Source organism: Kogia breviceps, chromosome 11 (assembly GCF_026419965.1).
Source record: "Kogia breviceps isolate mKogBre1 chromosome 11, mKogBre1 haplotype 1, whole genome shotgun sequence".
In the NCBI taxonomy this organism is placed as follows: Eukaryota; Metazoa; Chordata; class Mammalia; order Artiodactyla; family Physeteridae; genus Kogia; species Kogia breviceps.
The window spans coordinates 1,283,259-1,307,254 of NC_081320.1; the positions used below are offsets into that span (position 1 = coordinate 1,283,259).

Sequence of the window (23,996 nt, forward strand, 5' to 3'; positions counted from 1 at the left end):
GGAAAGGCAGCGAGCTCCACCTGCCCTGTCCGCAGAGACCCGAACCTCAGCGCCCGCGTTCCCAGTGCCGAGCTCCGCTGAGATTCCACCCGGCCCTCCGAGTGCGGCGGCCCTGCATGTGCAGGTGCTGCTGGGGGTCCCTGGCAGGCGGGCATCGCTAGCCACGCCCCTGGGGGTCCGGCCCGTCAGCCCTGCTCCAGGCGGGCCCTGCACGTGGGCTCGGCTCGGCCCCGGGGGGTGGGGGTCAGAGAGACTCACGTGCCGGCAGGAGGGCCCTGAGCCGGCGTGTGCACCCCCAGCCGCTCTCCCGGCGCTCTTCCAGCCCCGCCCCCCCATTGCCTGGTCGCACCCGCTCCCTGCAGGGCCTGCCCTGCAGCCAGGCCGCCGGCAAAGAGCAGCTCCACGGGCTGCAGTGAGCCCGTGGCCACGGCCCCACAGCCCACAGGGATGAGGACGGGGAATGCAGGGCGGAGTGTGGAGCCGGGGCGGCGGGGGGCGGGGGGCCTGGGTGGGCTGGTTCTTATCCAGCACCGTAGACTCTCCCAGAACCTGGGTCCCTGGGCCCGACCAGGCATCTGTTCTGCTTGGGGGTGGGTCTGCCTGGGGTGGCCCTGGATGGGAGGGGCCGGTGCTTCCGAGGAGACCTGGAAGTACATGTACTTCGAAGCTGCCAGTCTGAAGCAGACCCTTGGGGCAGCCATCGAGTGCGGGGTCCCCCAGCCCCCAGGGGTGGGAAGATTAGAGGCCCCAGGGTGTGGGGAAGGCCCCGGGAGTGGAGACAGGGAGGAAAGTGCAGCAGGTGCGAGTCATATCTTCCCGTTGAAGGACTTGGATCTAGTGCTTCTGAAGGAGGGATCCTACTTTTGGAGTCATCTTCGTGGCACCCAGAAATCGCAGAGCAGGAACCAAATCTTGGAAGCCTTTTTTTTTTTTTTTTTTTTTTTTTTTTTTTTTTGCGGTATGCGGGCCTCTCACTGTTGTGGCCTGTCCCGTTGCGGAGCACAGGCTCCGGACGCGCAGGCGCAGCGGCCACGGCTCACGGGCTTAGTTGCTCCGCGGCATGTGGGATCTTCCCGGACCAGGGCACGAACCCGTGTCTCCTGCATCGGCAGGCGGATTCTCAACCACTGCGCCACCAGGGAAGCCCATTGGAAGTCTTTTTGTAAGAAGGTGCTCTGTAGGATTTCGGTTAACCCTTTTGCACTTAGAAAATCTATTTTGTGCTTGAAACAACTACCAGATTTCACCTCTCATGTCCCTCAGCGGCTGTTTCCTGGCTCTGAGGTTTTGTGAGCACATTAGCACCAGGTGGCAGGGGTCCTTATCCCTCGGGGTGACTCCAGGGAAAGTCATCAGAAAGGGGAGTCCTGGGCCCCCGGGGAGGGGGAAGCAGCTCGCGCTCGCCCTGCAGCCGAGAGCATCTGGCACTAGAGCCCTCCTGGCCGGCCGGCCGGACGTCACTCCCCACTCGCTTGTCTGTGTGTCACACGGCAGGCGCCGGGCCGACGGCGAGGGGGCAGGCGGAGTCCAGGACAGGGACGTGGACTGGGAGACAGGCCTGAGGACGGGGAGCAGGGGCCCCTTGGGACTGGGAGGCCTCCTGGGAGCTGTAGCCCGAGCAAAGGCCAGAGGAGGTGGCCCGAAGGTGGGGAGCCCACGAGCCACTGGGGGGCGGCAGGCGGCTCAGGTCAGCGCGGCTGCCCGGCGGGGGCGTGGCGGGGCCAGGCCTGACCGAGGACCCTCACCGCACCCTCCGGCCCTGCGTCCTCACCTTCCCGCTGACCTCCTGCCGGAGCCCGACTCCGGCGGTGCTCTCCGCGGCACCAGCGTGCCGAGGGGCTTCCTTGCGGCCCCGAGTTTGAAACAACCCATCAAGCGCTAGGAAACCAGCTTGGTGGCTTTGGACCAGCGCGCTTTTAGACAGAGTCGGACACGCAGCAGGAGGTCAGCAGGTCCAGCACGCAGGAGGGGTCTGCGTATTTGGGGGTGTCTGTTGTTTTGCGCTCAGTCCTGATTTAAAACTTCTTTCAGATAGTCTCGGGGCTCTGATTGCAGATCCTGGAGGGTGCTGAGCGCATAGAAGGCCTGGTGACATTTGGTGACTGACGGGTGTCAGAAAAACTGCCGCCGGGAGAGTTTCACTCGTGCGACTTGTGGGAAAGTCTTTACTTTCTGCTGGTGGACGAGCGAGCTTCCGTTTTGCAAAGTAATAGCATGTTGGAACGGGAAAGAGCCTCTAAAGATGCTTGCGTTAAAATGTTCGTTTTTGGTGAGTCTCCTGAGGCTCAGAGGTGCTGGCGCTTGTCTGGGGTCACAGAGCATTGGCGGTGGAGCCAGCCTAACTCCGGTCTCGGTGCCGTCTGGGATCCAGGGCGCTGACTTTGGTGGCCTCCCCACCCCCATGAGGCCGTGGCCTCCGGTGTTCTTGGCTCGTCCAGGAGTTGCGGGGTGAGAAGTCCAGGGTAACTGCTGGCAGGAGGCCCTGAGGTCAGCCCGGGAAAGGGGAACGTGAGCCGGGGTGTCTGCCTTCTGGTTCCGCGCGAGTCGCGTGCAGCTGTAGGGGGCCCGCAATAGTGAACCGCTGAACCGAACCCACTCACAAGGTGTGGCCTTTGTGGCTAAGCCTGCGGGGGACGGGTTTGGGCTGACAGCCAGGACAGTAGCAGGCGGGCCTGCCTGCCGTCGGGACCTCGTGGAAATGGGTGTGCAGGGGAACGGTCCTTCGTTAAACACACCCCCCCCGATTAAAAGTGTGTGTATGTACGATAGGAGGGTTACAGTGATACATTTAGTGAAAACTCAGGAATGTACAGTCTGAAGAAATCTTGAAGATGAAGCTCTGAGAACAACCAGGCAGCTTTTGCTAAAGCGAAGAACCCCTGGTTTCCCCCACTGAGCCTCACTGCACTAAGCAAGCCGTTGCCTGTGCTGTTTCTGTCATGTGGACTGGGAGGGGGCTGCCTTCGCTCTGTCACCAGTGTATCAGTCGCTGCCAGCGTGTTTCCAGCCTCGAGACAGGCGGTGCCTTCCCGCGTCGTCACCAGCGGGGGTGGGGAGGTGTCCTGCAGACCTTAAACCCCGGGGGAGTGGGCTGGGTCTGACGGCACCAGGACTGGAGTCACTGCAGGCCCCGTCCTCACGCTGATCTCCTGGGGGAGGACGGGCCCAAACATGGGGAGCCCCGCGATCAGTGCTGCGCCTCAGGTGTGGCTGCAGTGGAATCAGATTATGCATGAAGCTCCGCTGAGCCCACGGCCCAGGTGGCACGTTCTCAGGGGCTTTGGGGACCCCGTCCCCTTCGTGAATGAGTCGCTGAGAAGTCTGGCGCTCACCCGGGCAGCTGTGATCGATGGAAGCCTGCGTCCTCCCGGGGACACGCGTGCTCGGCAGCCGGCACCGGCGCCGGGGTTGGCGCCCTGGCAGGGCGGAGGGCCCTTTGCTGGATGCCCTGGGCCGCTGGAGCCCCGGCGACTTCAGGCCTTCCCCTCGACTCCCTGTGGCTGAACTGCCCTCTGTGGGGGGAGGAGAGCTGGCGTGTGGTGGATGAGTCATCTTCAGGCAGAAAAGGAGCCCATCCTGAAAGCACCGATCCCAGCTGTCAAAACAGCGACCTCAGAGGTTTTACAGGCAAATTATTTGGGGAGGGGATATGCCACTGGAGCGTTCCTCCCTGTGACAAGGGCACAGGCCCTGAGTGGGACAGGACGGGGCCTCCTGGGTCAGCAGAGAGCTCAGAGGCAGCCTGGGACCTTCTCCTTTGCTCTCTCGCAGGAAGGCCTGGCCACCCCCAGTCCTCCTTTTACTGCCCCTGGCCCTTGTCCCGGGCTGAGACGCAATCCAGCTACTTCCGTGTCTCAGCTTGGTGCGGTGCTGGTGAGCCTTTCAGGGCACAGATGTGCACATGAGGGTCCAAGGTCAGGCAGCTAGTAACCACTGGGAGTAAAGCCAGGCCCTGTTGGCCAGTGAGGGCCCACACCCTCTCCTCTGCCCCGCTGGGCAGCTTCTCCCGCTGGGTGCCCAGGTGTTCGGGGTACAGCGGGGGGTGGGGGAGGAAGCAGGAGCCGCAACTACTACATAGCAAGTGAAACGTGCATTTGGAAAAAGGAGGCACAGAGGGGTGAGTGAGTACGGAGGCGGGGCTGGGGTGAGGCGGCCCGCCGTGAGGGCTCGGGCGGGAGCCTCTGCCACGCTTTCCCCGTCAGCAAGGTGGCACGATGGCGTCTCCCACCCTGGGGTTTGGAGGGAGGAAGGGAGTTGATCTCATACGTGCTTAGCATAGGTATTTGGACACAACTGTTAGAGATCATTCTTAGGAATTTGATAGTTCATTGAAGGCCAGATCCCATAAGAATTGTGGGATAGATACAGATGTACAATTTTGTATCCCCAAGGCTTCTAAGGAAAAATTAAAAGGGGATTTGGTTTTTGCAGTTTCAGAAAAAGGACACTTAATGTTGCCAAATCGAGACACGTGGGCTACTCGAGATGAAGCCAGGTTAGTTGGCGTGCTGTTTGTGAAATGCTACATGTTCATCTCCTCACCGGAGGCTCCATTTCCTTTGTCCACCAAGAAACACGGGTAGAAAGGGCTTTTTGTAAGTTGTAAGTTTCACACCTGACATTTAGCACGAAGGATGGATGATGCCTAAGAAGACTATTCCAGTCAGAAGTTGGGTTTCTGCTGCAAAACAGTAAACCAAAATTCATTTTAAAAATAGCAATAGACTCTAGAAATGGAAAAGAATTTGTGAATCACCTGTATGTAGCTCTCCCCAGAGAGCAGAAGTTACTGTAAGTAATCAGGATTGGGGCGGATTTCACACCTGGACACCCAGGGCAGCCACGAGAGCTCGCTGGTGGGGTGTAAGGTGGACGCCCGGTGTGTCCGAGTGGCCACGGGTGATCCCACCTCAGGTTGGATCCTCTTGTGCGGAATTCCACCGCTGGTGCCGCCTTCCGTGATCACCGTGTCCTCATAAAGACGTGGGAGATTTTTTTCCAGTCTCTCATGCAGATGGAGTCAGCTCTAGAGCGCAGGCTCAGTAGTTGTGGCGCACGGGCTTAGTTGCTCCGCGGCATGTGGGATCTTCCCGGACCAGGGCTCGAACCCGTGTCCCCTGCATTGGCAGGCGGATTCCTAACCACTGCGCCACCAGGGAGGCCCCAGTCTTTATATGACGTGGACGTTCTTTACTTCTGCTCAGTGCACCCTTTTCCTTAATAATTAAAGCCGGAGTGAGGTGTGTGTTTGACAGGTCACACACACGCTGTTTAGTGAGCACAGAATTCAAGTTAACTCACGTAGAGGCCGCAGCAACACTGAGGTGCGGGAGAACGTCTCCCGTCGGGTTGTAACGATCCTGCTCCGGGGCTCGGCTTCGGCTGAGCGGAGGGGGGCCTGCGCGCTGTGCCGGCCGGGCCGGGGCCACCTGCGGGCCGCTCGCCGGCCAGCAGCTCAGTCGGCTGTGGGTCAGACACTCGTGCGGCCCCTCCGTGGTCTCTGCTCGAGAGTGAGCTGGCGGCGTCTTCGAGACCCGGGTGCGGGTGGGGCCATGGCGGGCCCCCGCGCACGGCAGGGACGTGGGTCCTACAGGGGGGGCCGCGTGAGGCAGACGAGGGAGGAGAGACGGCACCGTGGCCGCGTCTGGAAGCTTCGCTTCGCCGCGTCACCCAGGGTGACATGTGCCCTCCCTCCTTCCTTGAGTTCTTGTGTGTCACAGCTTCCTCCTGTTCGGGGCTCTCAGACTGAGAGCAGAGGACGCCCTGCTGTCTCCGTTGTCCCCAAGGAGCCTGGCCTCCGGCTCCCGCTGACGTCACGGCAGCGGCCTGGGTGCAGGTGGTCCGCGGCCCCGCCCACACCTTCCACCGGTCACACCTGCACTGCCCTTCACCTCCTCTGTTCTCAGTCGAACTAGGCCATCAGCCTCTTAACACCGGGGAGGGGCATGGCCTCCTTTGAGAAGCTCCTCATGCCCAGCCTGGCAAATCCAGGGGCTTCACAGAGCCCAGAAGCCAGCTCGGTTCAGACCCCTGAGGTCCTTCACGGCCCAGCACGGGACACACCCGGGGAGGGACCGACCTTCAGACCATCCTGCTTCCTGCTCCGGGTTTGCTGACGGCGGCGCTGGGGAGGGTCCGCTCCACCACGTGTGTCATCAGAGCCCGCGGGAAGCGCGGCTTCAAACTCACTACCTGCGAGGACCGCTGCTGTAGAAGAAACAGATCCTGGCACAGTTCCTTTGGCTGAGGAGTGGTACTTTCCTCCCCAAACGGTAAGACGTAGCTGTGGAGGGAGACTCACGTACCGCTGGACGCACTGGCTGTTGCAGAAAGAAGGCTCCAGACGGCTGTGTGGTAACCGTGGTGATGGAGAGGGTGCCGGCGACAGCAGGCGAATGTCTAACCTGTCTTATTTCATCCGGTCCCCAGACAGCTCTCTCGGGCAGGTGCCGTTGTTACCCCCACTCCACAGGTGAGGAGACTGAGGCCCAGGAGACGCAAGCACGCGTTCAAGGGCAGCCGGCTGGGAGGCAGGAGAAGAGCCAGGCGGTGAGGCCCCCGCCCTCCAGCATCGGGTCCTGGCCTGGGCTCTGGCCCCTGTGGAAGGTGCACGGCCCCAGGCCTCCCGCCTTCGCTGAGCACCGGCCACGGCGCCCGCCCTGTGGTGGCCTTTGTGATGCCACCCAGGGCGCCTGGTCCTGCCCCGGGCCCGGTGACGGCATCACGGGGCCACGCGGCAGAGGCCGGACCACCAGGCTCTGATCCCGCGTTCAGGGCCCTCTCGGGGTGCTGGCCGGGCTGGGCTGGGCCCCAGGGTGCGGGCTGCTCAGCCCTGCCCCCGGGAGGCCAGGACGGCCTGTGGGACACCTGGGAGTCGGGGATGCCCGCGCTTGCGCCTCTGATGGACCGAGGGTCACGAGAGAGGTGACCTGGCTGCCCGCCCAGAGCGGCTGAACTAGATCTCCAGGTGGCACCCGGGGTCCACGGCTCAGGTTTCCTGCCATGGAGGCTGGGGACGAGTGCAGGTCCCAGCACGACCCTCCCTGAACGTGGGGCGGCCTCTGGGCCAGACGGGGGTGTGCGGGGTGCTGTTGCTCGTTAGTCAGAGGGTGACGTGTGCGGTTACCGCCAGCGTCTGGTGGACAGCGGGCGCGGGAGCCCAGGGCTGGCAGGAGAGCATTCTGCGGAGAAGGTGGAGCTCGGTCCGAGGAGCTCCGGCCTGAGCTGAGGGCGAGTTGGGGCCAGGTCGGCCTTGGACGTGTGGCTGTGCTCAGGGGGCGCTGGCTGGGGACCGGGTGGGCTCAGCAAACACTGAGTGAGGCCCAGGGGCATGGGCCAGAGTAGGGCCTGGAGGGTGAAGGGCGAGCAAAGCCTCCTCCTCACCATGCACCAGCGGCCACGGGATCAGGCGGTGAGGTGGCCGCAGAGAGTCTGGGATTCTGCATCCGGAGACCAGGGTCCATCCCCGTCGTCTCTCTGGACTTGAATTTCCTCTCTCTCATTGAGGTATCTGTGGCCCTTTCAGACTGGATGTGTGTGTCCCCCCAGAATTCATAAGTTGAAGCCCCAGTGCGGGCGTGGGGGCCTTGGGGGGTAATTAGGGTTAGATGGGTGATGAGGAAAGGCCACGTGACCACCTGATAGACGGCACCGTCTGCAAGCCGGGAGGGTCCTCACCAAGGACCCATCCATGCTGGCACCCCCAGCCTCCAGAACGGCGAGAAAAGACAGGTTTGTGGATTAAGCCGCGTAGGCTGTGGTACTTGGTCATGGACACCTGAGACAACCGAGACAGATTTTGGTTCCGCGAGTGTGGCAGGGGCTTCTGTTACAAAGCCTGAAAATGCAGAAGCAGCTTTGGAACAGGCGACGGAGAGAGGCTGGGAGGCTTGACGTTTGGCCTTAAAGGCGGTCCTGGCGAGGGTCCTTCTCCAGTGATGGTGAACAGACTCTGGTAGGCGCCTGGATGCTAAAGGATGTCCAGGTGGAAGGAGGAACGTGCTACTGTTAATGGCAAGGAAGGCAGCCCTGGTTAGGAAGTGGCGAAGAGGGCGGCCTCGCTGTGGCCTCGGGTCTCGTAGAGGGTCGACGTTGGATAGTTAGCTGAGGAGATTTCGGAGCGGCTTTGAAGGAGCGGCTTGGTTCCTCCCGGTGGCTGGCATTGAAATGCAAGAGCAAAGAGACGCGTTGACTGTTAACCAGAAAGGACCGGAGCTCGGACATTTGGAAAACCCTTAGCCTCGCCGCATGGCACCAAATGAGAAGGCGCGCTCTGAAGAGGTGCCAGGCCTGTGGCCACACCACCATTGGGTAAGGAGACCACGGGTGCGACTCGTGGACTTAGCCAGCCGCCGCTGCCGAGCCAGGAGTAGAGGTGGGATTAAAGCAGCAAGGCCTCTGCCGGCCTGCACTTCGGGGGTCAGAGGAAGCAGGCTGGAGGGAAGGACGGCTCTGGAGCTCCTTGGATTCTGCAGGACCAGACCACAGGGCCGTCTGGCTGCAAACGTGCACTCGCCTTCCGCGAAAGGGATGGAGGGCCCCGAAGGCTGTTCAGAGGTGGCCTCTGACCAAAGCCGGGGAGGTGGGGGGGCCTGGAAGAGAGGCGCTGACCAAAGAGGGCTGTTCTCCAACTTGGGACCCAGTGGAACTGCCTGGCTAAGTTTTGGACTTGCTTGGACCTGTCACCCCCTCCTCTTCCCATTTCTCCTTTTGGGAATGGGAATGTCTATTTTCTGCCTTCCTCAAAACCTTTGCATTCGGGAAGCATGTAATTAGTTTGGTGTCACAGGCTCACAGCTGGAGAGGAAATTTGCCTCAGGATGACTCACAGCTCGAGCTCACCCACATCTGATTTAGATGATATTTAGATGAGACTTTGGACTTTGTAGACTTTTCTAAGTTAAAATTAAAATACCATATTATATCATATTAGGTATATACCACATAGTGAATTGATATTTTTACACATTATGAAATGTTCACCCCGAGAAGACCAGTTTTCATCCGTCACCATACAAGGTTGTTGCAGTGCTATTGACTACGTCCCCTGTGTGTACATCACATACCTGTGACTTGTTTATTTTATAGCTGGAAATTTGAACCTCTTAATCCCCCTTTACCTATTTCTCTCCTCCCCCAACCCCCTCCCCCCTGGCAACGAACAGTTTGTCCCCTGTATCTATGACTCTGTTTCTGTTTTGGATTATTTCTTCATTTGTCTTGTTTTTTAGATTCCACATACACATGGACTCATACAGTATTTGTCTTTCTCTGTCCGACTTATTTCACTTAGCATAATACCCTCCAGGTCCATCTGTGTTGTCGAAAATGGCAAGATTTCCTTCTTTTATGGCTGAGTGTATATATACATACACATTGTTGTCCACTGTATATATGTACCACATCTTCTTTATCCATTCATCTGTCAGTGGGCACTTAGGTTGTTTCCATGTCTTCACTGTTGAAATAGTGCTGCAGTGAACAAGGGGTACATATATTTTTCTCCAATTAGTGTTTTTGTTTTCTTCAGATAAGTACCCAGAAGTGGAATTGCTAGATCATATGGTAGTTCTATTTTTAATTATTTGATGAACCTCCATACTGTTTCCACAGTGGCTGCACCAATTTACATTCCCACAAACAGCGCACAAGGGTTCCCTTTCCTCCACACCCTCACCAGCACTTGTTATTTCTTTTCTTTTGGATAATAGCCATTCTGACAGGTGTGAGGTGATATCTCATTGTGGTTTGGATTTGCATTTCCCTGATGATTAGTGATGTTGAGCATCTTTTCATACGTCTGTTGGCCATTTGTATGTCTGCTTCGAAGAAATGTCTATTCAGGTCCTTTGCCCATTTTTTTATTGGGTTGTTTGGGGTTTTTAGAGGAGTTGTATGAGTTCTTCATATTTTGGACATCAACCTCTTATTGAATGTATGATTTGCAAATATCTTCTCTCATTCAGTAGGTTGCTTTTTCATTTTGTTGGTGGTTTCCCTTGCTATGCAAAAGCTTTTTAGTTTGATGTAGTTCTGTTTCTTTATTTTTGCTTTTGTTTCCCTTGCCTGATGTGACAGATCCAAAACAGTCTTGCTAAGACTGATGTCAAAGAGCACACACCTATGCTTTTAGGAGTCTTATAGTTTCAGGTCCTACATTTAAGTCTTTAATCCATTTTGAGTTTATTTTTGTATATGATGTAAGAAGGAGGTCCACTTTCAATTCTTTTTCATGTAGCTGTCCAGTTTTCCCAGCACCATTTATTGAAGAGACTGTCTTTTCCCCACTGTATATTCTTGCCTTCTTTGTCATATATTTATTGACCATATAAGTGTGGGTTTATTTCTGAGCTCTCTAGTCTGTCCCACTGATCTACGGAGCTGTTTTTGTGCCAGTAACATACTGCTTTGACTACTGTCACTTTGTAGTATAGCCTGAAATCAGAGACTGTGATACCTCCAGCTTTGTTCTTCTTTCTCAAGATTGTTTCAGCTATTCAGGGCCTTTTATGTTTCCATATGAATTTTGGGATTTGTTCTAGTTCTGTGGAAAATGCCATAAGAATTTTGATAGGGATTGCATTTAATCTGTAGACTGATTTGGGTAGTATGGACATTTTAATGACCTTAGTTCTTCCATGAACATGGATGTCTTTCCGTTTATCATCTGCCGTCACTTTCCTCAATGTCTTACGGTTTTCAGGGTACGGTTTTCAGGTACGGTTTTCACCTCTTTGGTTAAATCTATTCCTGGATATTTTATTCCTTTGATGCAATTATACCTGGGATTGTTTTCTTTATTTGTCTCTCTGATAGTTCATTATCAGCAACAGATTTCTGTATATTGATTTTGTATCCTGCTGCTTTGCTGAATACACTTATTAGTTCTAAGCGGTTCTTGGAGGAGTCTTTGGGATTTTCTATATATAGTATCGTGTCATCTGCAAATAGTGACAGTTTTACCTCTTCCTTTCCAGTTTAGATGCCTTTTATTTACTTTTCTTACCTAATTGCTGTAGTTAGAACTTCCAGTACTATGTTGAAGAACAGTGGTGAGAGTGGGCATCCTTGTCTTGTTCCTGATCTTAGAGGAAAAGCTTTCAGCTTGTCACCATTGAGTATGATTTAGCTGTGGGTTTGTCATATATGGCCTTAATTACGTTGAGGTATGTTCCTCTATATCTACTTTGTTGAGACTTTTTATCATGAATGTATGTTGAATTTTGTCAAATGCTTTTTCTGCTTTTATTGAGATGATCATGTGATTTTTTTTTTTTTTTTTTTCTGGTATGCGGGCCTCTCACTGTTGTGGCCTCTCCCGCTGCGGAGCACAGGCTCCGGACGCACAGGCCTAGCGGCCATGGCTCACGGGCTTAGTTGCTCCGCGGCATGTGGGATCTTCCCGGACCAGGGCACGAACCCGTGTCTCCTGCATCGGCAGGCGGACTCTCAACCACTGCGCCACCAGGGAAGCCCGATCATGTGATTTTTATCCTTTGTTTTGTTAATGTGATGTATCACATTGTTGGATATACATATGTTAAACCATCCTAGCATTCCTGGAATGAATCCCACTTGACATGGTGTATGATCCTTACAATGTATTGTTGGATTCAGTTTGCTAATATTTTGTTGAGGATTTTGGCATCTATATTCATCAAGGCTATTGGCCTATAGTTTTCTTTGTGTGTGTGTGTGTGTGTGGTGCCTTTGACTGGTTTTGGTATCAGGAAAATGCTGGCCTCATAAAATGAACTTGGGAGTTTCCTTCCTCCTTAGTTTTTTGGAATAATTTGAGAAGGATGAGTATAAGTCTTCTCTAAATCTTGAGTAAAATTCACCTGTGAAGCCATCTAGACCTGGACCTTTGTTTGGGGGACGTTTTTTGATCACTGATTCAATTTTGTTACTGGTATTTTGGTTTGTTTAGATTTTTCTATTCATGATTCAGCCTTGGAAGACTGTATGTTTCCATTCCCTCTAGGTTGTCGAATTTGTTGGCGTGTAATTGTTCACAGTAACAATTTGTTACTCCTTTGTATTTCTGTGGTGTTAGTTGTCATTTCTTCACCTAATCACCATAGGATAATGAGGAGATGACAGTGAGGACATGGCACTCAAAGACCATGTTACAGGTTTACTTCGTTTTAATGAAATGAATTGACTCCTTGAAAAATTGAACGTCACGTTTTATAAATCAAATTCTATTCTCTTTGACCTCCTTTAATTTCAGAGACAATTTTCCATAATTTTAATTGACTTTTAACTGGCAACTGTTCTTAATTCAAGCCTTAACTTTTTTTTTCCTTTGGCCAAGTTTTTACATTAACATTTTATGAAACAAGGCCTCTGGGGACAGACACTATCATTTTATTATTTGTAAAATGTTTTACAGTTTTCCTATAATGAATGAACGTCTGTTTTTTAAATATTAGATTTCCATATGACTCTTTTAAAAGTAGGACGTGACTTTATTTCAGGGTGTGTGAGTGTGTGCCGGTGTGCTTGTTCCCCTAATGTCGCCTGTAATCCCTTCTCTAATGCAATGACATCGTTTGTATGGGAGGCAGAGTGCAGACCCAGGTGTGTGTGCAGCGTGCGAGCCGGAGCTTCTCATGCCTGCAGGCCTGGCGTGGCTGCCGTGCCTGGTGAGCTCCTACTCAAACGATGGCCCTTGTCACCCAGAGTGCAGATGGGGAGGGCAGCCTCGCCTGGGAGCCAGCTAGGCAGCCAGACACACGGGTCAGAATCTCCACCCCCGTGCACCCCAGCACTTCATAGCATGACTTTAAGCCCATGCCTGTGCCCTGGGCTGGGGCACTTAGTAGGTGGGGGACACAGTCTCCTTCTTGATCACCTTCCCATGAAGCTGGGCGCTTCCCTGTGTCTCACCTGTCTGCCGTCTTCCGGAACCACTTACCTGGTTGCACGGGTGACCATCGGCTTCTAATTGATCACTTCCTTGGTTCCAGATCAGAACCATTTCAGACCTGCTGAATCAGAATCCTCGAGGGCAGAGCCCCACATCCACATTTTATTGAACTCCCTGGTTGGTTCTTTGTACCAGTTGGAGCCGAGAGCCCTGTGTTGGTCCCTGGGCTCTCCCAAGGCCAGGCAAGGGTTAACAGGAAGTGAAGCTGATTTTATTCATTTAACAAAAATGTCTTGGCAGGGAATTCCCTGGCGGTCCAGTGGTTAGGACCCCACGCTTCCCTGCCGACGGGCCCGGGTTTAATCCCTGGTCGGGGAGCCAAGATCCCATTAGCTGCGTGGCCCTGCCACAAACAAACAAGCAAAGATGTATTGGGAGCGAAAGATTTTGCAAACTTGTTTTTTTTTTTTTTTTGCAAACATTTAAAAAGATCCAGACACACCATAAAAACAGCAACAGAATCATATTTTTGTGAGGACTTTAAACCAGCTCTTGCACTGATCTTAAACACTCGGTGAGCCAAACGCAAAGCCGGGACTGCACCGGGGCTGCCCTGGGCTCCCGGCGTCCAGCGCGCAGCCCGCCGGGGTGAGCTCTGTCAGGGGAGGGGCAGGCAGGGTGGGGGGCGGTCAGCTGCACAGGGAGCCGGGGCGTCGCAGGGGAAGGGCCGACCCAGCTGGGTGGCCGTGGCCGTCATTCGTCTGGGGGAAGAGGAGCGAGGGCCCCTTTCTCTGGAGACGTGCCCTCCGCCCCCGCAGGCGGTGGGGGGGCCAGGGGGCATTGTGTTCCCACAGTTCAGATGTTTGGGGTCCCCCAGCAAGGCTGAAACGACTGAGCCTCGGTCATTCGGAGGGTCACTGGGGTGGAAAGTGACCTGTGCTCAGGGGAGGGGAATTTAAGCCAGGTGCCGTGGGGGCGTGGGGGCGCTGTGAGGAAAGCGGTGGCCCCGAAAAGCAACAGGGCGCGATTCCTCACGCCGCCTGGGCTGCGAAGGCCCGGCGAAGCCCCAGCAAACCCACGCTCCTTTAGCATAAGCTTTGGCAGCCCTCTGCCGCCGCCCGCGAGCGGCCCGTCGGCGGGTTCTCGGCTGCGCCCGCAGACCAGGGCGGCCCAGAGGGGCTGGAGCGGCCCCCGAGCCCGCGCTCCGCTCCGCGGGGTGTGTGGACGCGGACGTCTGGGGAGGAGGGACACCCGCAGGGCCCCCTGCTGGCGAGCCCGTGCCCTCCATCGCGTGCGCTCGGCGGGCGCGTATCCGGTGCCCGCTGCGTTCTCGGCCCGGGCTGGACACGGGGGCGCCGGGACGTCAGAGCCACGTCCCCTGCCCGCATGGTGTTCTGGGGGGGCCCTGGGACGAGGCGGCTCTGGTGATGGCCCCCCCTGTCGTGGACGGCACCGCAGGGCCACTGGCAGCCCTGGGGACCCATCATGTGGCTGTTCGTTTTATTCACCTGTGTGCTTACTTACACACGCGTGCACACATACATACACACATCATACATACACATACACGCATACGTATACACGTGTGCACACGTACATGTACCTGCACACATATATACACCTGCACGCACTACACGCACACACCCTTGCACATACACACATACATACACGCATATACGTACACATATATACACACATACATACACATGCATACACACATACAGTTAAATCACTTTTAAGAGTTTTGGACTTAAGGATCGCATTTGACCATTTGATACCCTGGGGCTTTTTTGCCTGAGACCCGGCAACATTTGGGTGTCTGGCTGCAGCGTGGCTCCCCTTCCAGAGGCCCCGAGGGCCAGGCACCACCGGCCCACCGGAGCCAGTGCCTCTCCTGCTGGTCTCAAGTTAGGAGACCGTCATCCTGGGAGCCGCTTCCTCCACACGGTGGCCACAGGAGCCGCGCTACTTGGAGGACGGGGACACCTCTGAGCCATCTGCATGGCTCCCCCTGGTGGCCAAATGACCGAAGCGCTCCGAAGCGTGCCCCACGCACATCTGTCTTGGATGGTGGAAGAGGGCTGCCCCGTGCCACGCTCCCCGCACACTTGCTCCCCTCCAGGCCAGGGCTCGCCCGTGCCAGCCGCGGACAGCATGCAGGACATCAGCTTCCATCCTTCCTATCAGGACCAGTGCTGGGAGTAGAGAAAGCGTCAGATTTGTTCATACTAACGTGTTATTGACTTATCCCTACTAAGTGCACTTTAAGGGGACTTCAGCACCACTAACTGTCCCCAGCTTGGGTGGGCACGGGAGTCCCTGTCCAGCCACCATAGGGTCCGGCGGGCCCCGTGACCAGAGCAGGCTCTGTGGTGGCCCCCACCGACTCAGGAGCTCATTGTCAGGCTCCGTGTGCTGCCTGTGTCACACCACACCCCATGCCGGCTAATCCGCATCCAACGTCGGAAAAGGAAGTCCCAGGAGAGTCATGGAACTGTCTAGATTCTAAGACGAGCACACTGCTCTGGAAGCACCTCTGCGTGTACACACTCCTCCTCCACACCCCTCACTCACACGCGCGCACGCGTGCACTTCGGTTCCCCGTGTGGTACAGACCACACAGTGCTGCCGGGGCCTCCAGCTGAGGCCGTGTCTGTACACATGGGTTCTGTGAGCCTGGGGCAGGGGGGCGGCTAACGTGGAATAACCAGCCCCCCACCCCACCCCCAGGTGAAGTGTCCAGGCTGGAACGCGGTCCCGCGATGGCAGGGCAGCTGTCGGATCGGCACGTCCAGGCCCGGGTCTGTGCTGGCACCTGTGCCACGTCTGGGGAAGGAAAGAGTCGGGAAGGCTTTCCGTCTCCGCCGTTCTCCTCCTCCGAGAATCTTTACGGGCCCGTGTTTAGAGTTTCCTGACAGGGTCCTACCCCCTCGCTGACAGCAAGGGCCTCCAGGAGAACTAACCCGCTTGGCCTCCATTCTGTGTGTTTCTCTAGAAAGACAAGAAGCCCGGGCTGCTGAAGCTGCTGGCCGGCGCATCCACCAGGAAGAAGTCGCGCTCCCCGCCGTCCACCTCTCCCACCCACGACCCCCAGGCAGCGGCGGACGCCTCACTCCAGGGCGCGGTGGGGCCCGAAGTGTCCTCACTGTCCGTCCACGGCAGGGCCGGGTCCTGCCCCGTTGAGGGCGAGATGCAGGGGGCCTTGGGGTTGGAGCCGCTGCACAGGAAGGCGGGCTCCTTGGATCTGAGCTTCCCGTCGCCCGCCCGGCAGGCCCCTCTCTCCATGGCCGCCATCCGCCCCGAGCCCAAGCTGCTGCCCAGAGAGAGGTAAGGATGGGCCTGCGTCCTCACGGGCCTGGGTCTGGTGGTCTGTGAGGTCTGGAGCCACGTTGGGGAACAGGGACGACACAGGTTTCTGGGGTTTCAACCTGCCAGGCGGCCCCCACTATCCCATCAGCTCAGATAGAACGGCAGCGCATTTCACATTCTGAGTCCATCTGGGTCCTGAGTTTGTATTTACAAGGGATCCATCTGGAAATCTGGTGGAACTGATGGTTTCCTGAGCCCGAAGAGCGAGCAATGGAGTGAGGGGCCTGCATCCCCTGCCCCCAAGGAACCCACAGTGTGACCCCGGGCTGAGCCCCCCTAGGCCTGAGCGAGCCCCGCCCTGGGGAAGCTCTTCTTCCGGGCTCGGCCCACTCTGACCCCTGGCCCCAGGCTGCCTTCAGTGTTTTCTGCCAAAGACGACAATTCCTTAGAGTTCAGCATAGAGTTTTCTAGGTCAGGAAACTGAGTCCCCCGAGGCCTCGGGTGGAGGGGGCCAGAGGCTGGTGTCCTGCTTGTGGGCCAGCCCGTTTGAGTCATCGGTCCTTAGAGAGCCTCAAAGGGGGCTGAGGGCGCTCAGGGGAGGAAATGCTTTCCTTTCTAAGTGTCCCTCCTCCTGGGAGAGCTGCCCAAACGGTAAAAAGGGGAGCATCTCCTGAGCGCGCGGTCCTGGCATTTCTGGCAGGTCCTTCCCCCGCTCGGCCACACTGACCGATGCCAGCCCGTCCGTGTGGCCTGAGATGCATCACACACGTCACACGCACACCCACCATGTACACCGCACGCACGCACACACACACACACACACACACACACACACCCCAAGTGCACACCACCCACCCCCTCCTCTCTCCCTCCACTTCCCTCCCCACGGGAGCCTCCGCCTCCAGGCAGCTCTCCCACGTCAAAACCGTCTTTCTGCCTCGGGACCAACCCAGCTGCCTGAGATTTCTGAATGGGGGTCCCAGCCCCTCCTCCTGGTCCCAAAGTTGGGGGCTCTGGGGAATGACAGGTCCCTAAACGTGTCGAAGCTGCTCTCGTGTCTCCTTTGGGTTTCTGCCTTCCCGGATCCTCAACTTCTAGACTCCACAAAGGGCTTCAGGACCCTGTCGTAAAGAAATCATGGGCGTCTAGGATTAGCTGGGAAGTTCAGGGAATCCCTCCCATTAGCTGACTATCCTCATTGGAGGTGTTGTGCCCGGGGCCCTGGGCGCCCTCCGGCCCCCAGCACCCTGCACAGCTCCCCGGCGACCCCTACTGCCCAGCGCGGCCCTCACCCCGCACAGCCCTCAGGACTCGCAGGTACCGGCCCCCAGCAGCTTGGAGCTGAGGGCGTGACAATGGCAACGTCACCTTCAGGCCGGGGCAGCTCCTGAAACACCCGGACGCGGGCTGGTGGGTCACACTGACCTCGCAGCTGTGACCAGAGTCCTGCATGGAGGGCGCACCCTCACTCACACCCCAGCCCCTGTTGGGGGTCCCGCCACGGGGGGCTGTGCGTGAAGGGCAGGCCGGGCTCAGTCCACGCCCCCAACATGCATCACAGTCTTGCAGCAAGAGAGACACCTGCCACTCAGCAGCCATTTCACCCAGACGAGTGTGTGCTTTCTGAGTCCCGGCCCCTACCTACAACATGGGGATGCTGGTGCCTGGTGGCTATTAGGGCCACACGACACCTAGATTAATAGCTGGAAGAGGATGAATGTGTAGCGAACGCCAAGGGCAGAAACAACCGTAACAGCGCACGAGATGACGTGTGAGGCGACGCTGTGCGACGTGACGTACACGACAGTGAGGCCGCGGTGTCCACACCTCCGCACTGATTGACCGGCCTCCCCACCTGTTCACACGCCCGGTCTGCGTGTCCTCACCTCTCGCCGGCCTCTCAGCTGTTCGGCTCTGTTGGGATTTAGAAGTTTCTTGCTTTGATCTGCTGTGGGTCAGGGAGGCTCCCAAAGACGTCTCTGCCCTAATCCCCAAACCGAGGATAAGGTGGCAGATGGACCGAGCGGCTGACCCTATGGCGGAGAGGTTGTGCAGGCCCCGCGGCGGCCCGTGCGACCTCACGAGTCCTCGCAGGTGGGCGAGGAGCTCGGCCCGCCGTCCTGGCTTCGAGATGGAGGGAGAGGCCTCCACCAGAACGCCGCAGCCGCTGGGGGCTGGAGGAGGGGAGGGGACACAAGCTGCCCCGGAGCCTCCATCCCCTGACTTTGCCCCGTGAGGCTGTGTCGGACACCGGACTTCCGGAACCCGCAGACGAGACGTGTACGTCGTCGGGCGCTGTTCGTGGGAATCCGTCAGAGCCGCCACGGGGACCCAAGGCGTGTGTAGACCTTAGAGTTTGGTGTCCAGGGTGTGTTCTTATCACTTTCAAGGTCCTGGAGGGACACCACTGTGATGACCGCAGCCCCCGACCCCGGGCCACTCGCCCTCACGGGGACCGACACGGGGGCTCCGACGGGCTCCGACGGGCCCCTCCGGTGACTCGGGGGACGTGCCCAAGCCCCCGGGCAAAGCGGCTGCGTCTGCGGCGGTCGGAGTCCCTTCGAGTTCTGCACCTCTGACTCCTGAGTCCGATGTCTGCGGGGTGGCTGTGGTGACGCAGCCGCTCCGGACAGTCTGACGTGTGACGCCGGGGTCATGCACTGCTCGCTTGGCCCTTTCGGGCCACTGAGCATCAGTCTCTGTCAGCGTCTTGGAAGGATCTGGACGGAAAACGGAATGCTGGTCTTGTAGACGTTCAGCCCACAGCATCCATCCGGGCTCATTAAATCACGGGATTGCTCAGAAGCACCGAATTAATTTTTTTCTAGCAAATTACACTTTTAAAGTTGCTTGTTTCACATCTGGCAGTTGAGGCAAAAGCTACAACTCATGTCGGGAGCGTGAGGACCGATCTCGACGCGTTCTTCCCTGGGGGGGTTGAGGGAAGGGGGCGGGTGTTGGAGGAGGAGGACGGGCGGGAAGCCGGGGGGCACGGGGCTGGCAGGCGTGCAGCCTGGGCGCCGGGGGGTGGGAGCTGCGGCCTGTGTGTGCTGGCTGATCTCACGGGCGTTGCTGAGTCCCAGCTATCTGCAGGGACGCGGGGCTGGGAGGGCAGGAGCCGTTGTCCCCTTCCTTGCCTCGTCCACACCCTGAAAGGGACCGCGGTGGTAAGTGGCCCGGCCTGCACGCCGCAGGCACCTGGGAGGCCGGGCCGGCCTCGCGACCCGCTTCCTCTCTGTCCCCTGCTCCCACCGCCTGGGGCGGGCGGGGCCCGTGAGCTCGTAGGGCCGGCCCGGCCCCCAGGCCCCCGCGCCATCCCCAGCTGGACGGGCCGGCCCCCCGCCGCGCGCAGGTGGCTGGAGGGGGATGAAGTGGGCCTCGTTCGGCACCTCGGTCCTCGGGCGTCCGCGGGCAGATCCCGGGAGCCCCCGGTCCCCGTCCCCCAGAATCCCGTCAGGCTGCTCCAGGGTCCCCGCCTGTGGCCTCACTTCGAGAGGCGCTGACCTGGGACCTTCTGCTCTGTGGCATCCCGGTTTCTCCGGGTCCAGGAAGTAGCAGGTCAGAGGCTCTGCAGACGGAACCCCTTGAGGACCCTGGGGACCCCCAGCTGCCAGGCGGCGACGGCCTCCGTCAGCGGCCGTCGGTCTGGCTCTGGCTGGCAGGGAAGGCCGGCCAGGGGACAGGGTCAGGCCAGGTGCTGCCCCGGAGGAGGGACAGCAGAGCCTGGGGTTCGGAGAGCGTGGGGAGGTGGCCGAGGGCAGGGGGAGCGCGGTCTGTGTCTCTGGCCCAGGGAGGCCGCTGGGCCTTGGGGGGCTCGGGGGGCTCGGAGGCCCCGGGCCCTGAGGGCGGGGCTGGGGGCAGGAGCCGGGGTCAGCGGTGCTCCTGCGACCCAGCCGCCCGAGGACGTGGGGCGCGGTGCGGCGCTGAGGTCGTCGGGTGAGGAGGGGGAGGCGGGCGGCGCCCCGGGGACGGCAGGGACGGGCAGGCCGGCGTCCGTGGCGGGAAGGGCCGGTGCGCTTGCGGGGCGGGCGATGGGAACAGAGCCGCTTCCCAACTTGCCTCGGGTCCGAGCGCCGTGGTTCCAGCGGAGCGGGGCCGTGTGCGTGGCGGGCTGGAGGCGGACGGGGAGGGGTGAGCCGGCGCCGGCAGGTCCGCGGGGAGCCTCTGCGGGGCCCCCCCTCCCCTCCCCCCCCCTCCCCCCGCACCCAGCCCGCGGGGTCCGTGGTGCCTACGAGCTGGGGATCTGCGCACGGAGCCCCCAGCTCACCTGACCAGTCCTGCCCCCCGTAAGGGTGGGGGCTCGGGGACGGCGGGACACGTGAGCCCTGTGGGGTCCCCGGCCGGAGGGGGCTACGGGCAGCTCTGCCGGCCCGCGGCCTGCCCTCGCCCTCGGGCGTTTTAGAGCAAGGCTGGTCCTCAGAGCCGCCTCCTCCCCTGAGGCTCTGTGGGCAGGTGTGGGGTGCAGGCCTTTTTCTCGGGTCCAGGGAGCTGCCGAGGCCCAGGGGTCTGTGCCCGGTCGGAGCTCAGGCGCCCGGCAGGAGGCGGCACAGCGGAGACTCACGTCTCCAGGTGGATCTTATGGCACGTCGGGCTGAGCACAGGGACGGAGCCCCGGAGCCCCGGAGGTGGTGGGCGGCTCACCCCTGGGTATCTGTTTCCCCAGGTATCGCGTGGTGGTCTCATACCCGCCCCAGAGCGAGGCGGAGATCGAGCTGAAGGAAGGGGACGTGGTCTTCGTGCACAAGAAGCGAGAGGACGGCTGGTACAAGGGGACCCTGCAGAGGAATGGCCGCACCGGCCTCTTCCCCGGCAGCTTCGTGGAGAGCTTCTGAGGCCGTGCCTGCCGCCCCCAGGGACGGAGGTGCAGGGACCCCAGGGGAGCGGCCGCCTGAGGCCCTGGGTCCTTCTGGGCACCTGGCGGGGACGCCCGCACGCGCAGGACCCGGGGGCGAGGAGGTCACGGCTTCCACCCGCCCCGTGTCCTCTGACGCGGAGCACACGCCGCCAGGGTGCTCCTCTGCCGTCTGCTGGCGCGGCCGGCGGGGGGCGGGGCCCCCGTGCCTTTGGAGAGCGTCCCTTGGGTGGCTCCGGGTTTCACGTGGGTCCTCGGGCACCTCCACCTGGACCCTCAGCATGGTGCCCTGGCCCGGGGTCGCCAACTGCCCCATCGGGGCAAGGCCAGCACGTGGCTCCCGCGGGGCGAGGTGGCAGCAGTGCCCCGTGCTTTGCCACCGCTGTCCTCTCTCCCTCATGCTTCTTTCTTACATCTTTTTACTGCCAAGCTGTTAGACTTTATAAATGTCTAACAGGTCGTTCACTGCCTATTTTTCATACATCTGGTGCTGCCTTTTTGTAAAACTAGTCGGGACTTGGTTGAGCTTGAAACAAAAAATCTCTGGGAGACACCAAAGGGGCAGACCTTTTACAGGCACCATGTGAACCTGGAGAGCCAGGTGTTCACAGCCTCGGTGCTCGTGGGGCCAGAGGGGCCTGGGCATCGGAGGGAGTTAGGAAAAGCCCGTGTCTTTCCACCCTTCCAGAGCCCCTGCCGCATCTGGAGATGTTCTGACATGAGGTGGCAGTAAAGGAACAGGAGGGTGGACCCCAGGTCAGGAGGCAGGACTTCCCTTCTGCGCCGTAGAGGGGACCCCACAGCCGGCACTTCCACTGTCCAAACGTGCGGTTTTTACCACCGTTCAGATCGACTGCCTTGTGACGGTTTCTCCTGTTTTTCTTTAAATAAATAACTGCTCTGTTCTCAGTGCACACCTTGGTCTCCAGACCAGAGCCACGAGGATAACGAGGGCTTTGAGGCGTCATGCAGACTTGCAGGTCCAGGGAGCTGGGCGGGGAGGGGCAGCTCTGATCCTGGGACCTTCCCCGTCGGGGGTCCACGAAGGGCACCCACGAGTCCACCTTCCCCCAAGCCCCGACGGGAGGAGCCCGTGAGAGAGACACCTTAGGAATACGTTCCTCTCAGTTCTGAAACCCTCTCTCTCTTTACAAAGCCACTCAGGGTTAAATCAGGCTGAACACACTAGCCTTTGGGACGTCTCTGCAACAAAATCCAGAAGCCCACTCCCTGGCCTGCCATGAGGCCGTGGCAGGAACGCTGTTTTCAGAGTTCCTGTGTTGGGGTGTGACCTGGCTCCTTGTTGCTGCCAGGTGGCTCCACGCTGCTGGGTCGCCCCTCGAGAAAAACGCTCTTCCTCTCTCCAAGACATGATAGATTGACAGAGTTGAGAAATTTGTTCTGAATCAAAGAAAAAAAAAAATCTGGTTTAAACGCAGGGAGTCCCGTGCACTGAGTTATGACAGCCAGAAGGTGCGCGTTTGTCACCGGTTGCCAAATTAGTTGCTTTCTGTGCACAGAAATCCTGTGCGTGCCTACAATTATGTCATCACCAGAAACACGCGTGGATTAACATGCTGAGTGAGACGTGTGTTCTCCAGTGAAACCAGAGCTGACTTCGTCCACAGATGATAGGAAAGTCTTCTTTCTAAACGTAGGCAGTTACCAAGCAGCAGCACAGACCTCTCCCCGGCACCGTCCACGTTAAGATGAGAGGCTGGCGCCTGCTGGAGGGGGCACATGCAGCCCTGCAGGTGACTTAGCGAACTTGTCGCCAGCCTCTCCCGTGCAGAATCAGGGATGGGCGCTGGGGGGCCACCAGCGTCAGGGCCTCCTCACCGGCCAGGCTGCAGGGAGCATGGACACGCATGCCCACCCCCATGCTTTGGGCTGTTTTCAAAGCCTTGACCAGAAAATCAGCCCTCATGACCAGTGAACCACGGACAGAGCAGGAGCCGAAGCAGACCCTTCTGCCGGGCCGTCCTGCCCGGAAGGGCACCCTCGTCCTGGCCACTAAGACGAACCAGCCCTTTGCCCGACACCTTCCAATTCCCCAGGTCCAGGTCTCACGCAACGTGGGCGTGACGTGGCCTTTGGGGCCAAGGCGACATGCTCTGAGGAGCAGGGTAGAGTCCTCAGCCACATGCACTGACACCAGGACACGGAGGCGACAGGGACATCGGGCCATCAGAGGGCCACGGGAACAGAGTCAGGAGATGGCGGCCTCACAGTGAATGCTGGGCTCTGCTGGGAAATTGTTGGCACTTTGCACACTCACACACATGCACCCCTTGCTTCTGTTAGACACAGACGTCAGTGTGTGATTCTGGAGGGACGGACTGATGACCAACCATGATGCCTGTGTTTCCGAGTCTTTAAATAAAACTGAACGTGGAGAGGCCTGGTCTCTGGATGGGGGAGCAGTCAGGTGGGGCCGGGCTGCGCAGGAGCAGAGTCCGCAGGCGTCCGCCACGTCCCCTCTGCCAGCCTGTGGGCGCACAGCCCTGCCACCCCCAGGAGCTTCCGGGTGGGCCACCCGGGTTCTGTGTCAGGGTGGCGGGCCGCCAGACAGCCACTCCCGGCACTGGCTGGGCAGGAAGACTTGAGCCTGGCCAGCGGGGCTTGGGCGCTTTCTAGGACCCCTGCAGGCTCCTGCTTGCCTGGAAAAGCAGAGTGACTTTCTGCGGGTGATGCCCCTTCCTTGCTTGCGGGAAGCCTTCATGTCCGTACTCATGCAAGTCCCGTTGGCCAGGACCGCCTGGAATCGGCCTCCCAGACCAGCACACTCAGTATCCTGCTTGTGTGTCTGGCCTCAGGTGCCTGGGCCACGGGGGCCTGTCCTCTGGAACACGGGGTGCGGGGTTCCTGGAACCCACCCACAGAGGGAGGCCCGGCAGAGGGCCGCACGTGACCCAAGACCTGTCAGGGTGTTTCCTGGAGGAGAGCCCGCTGCCCTCCTGGCCG

At 58.8% G+C, this 23,996-nt stretch overlaps 1 protein-coding gene across 2 annotated transcripts in view; it reads left to right on the forward strand.

Moving 5' to 3' along the window:
* SH3RF3 (SH3 domain containing ring finger 3) overlaps positions 1-23,428 on the forward strand; it is a 197,967-nt gene extending 174,539 nt beyond the window's left edge. For both annotated transcript variants that reach the window (XM_067006988.1, XM_067006989.1), the window contains 2 exons: positions 15,867-16,198; positions 20,844-23,428. In XM_067006988.1, the coding sequence (XP_066863089.1) occupies positions 15,867-16,198; positions 20,844-21,012 (501 nt within the window). In that variant the 3' untranslated portion in view covers positions 21,013-23,428. The remainder of the gene's footprint in view (positions 1-15,866; positions 16,199-20,843) is intronic.
* Positions 23,429-23,996: the final 568 nt, after the last annotated feature.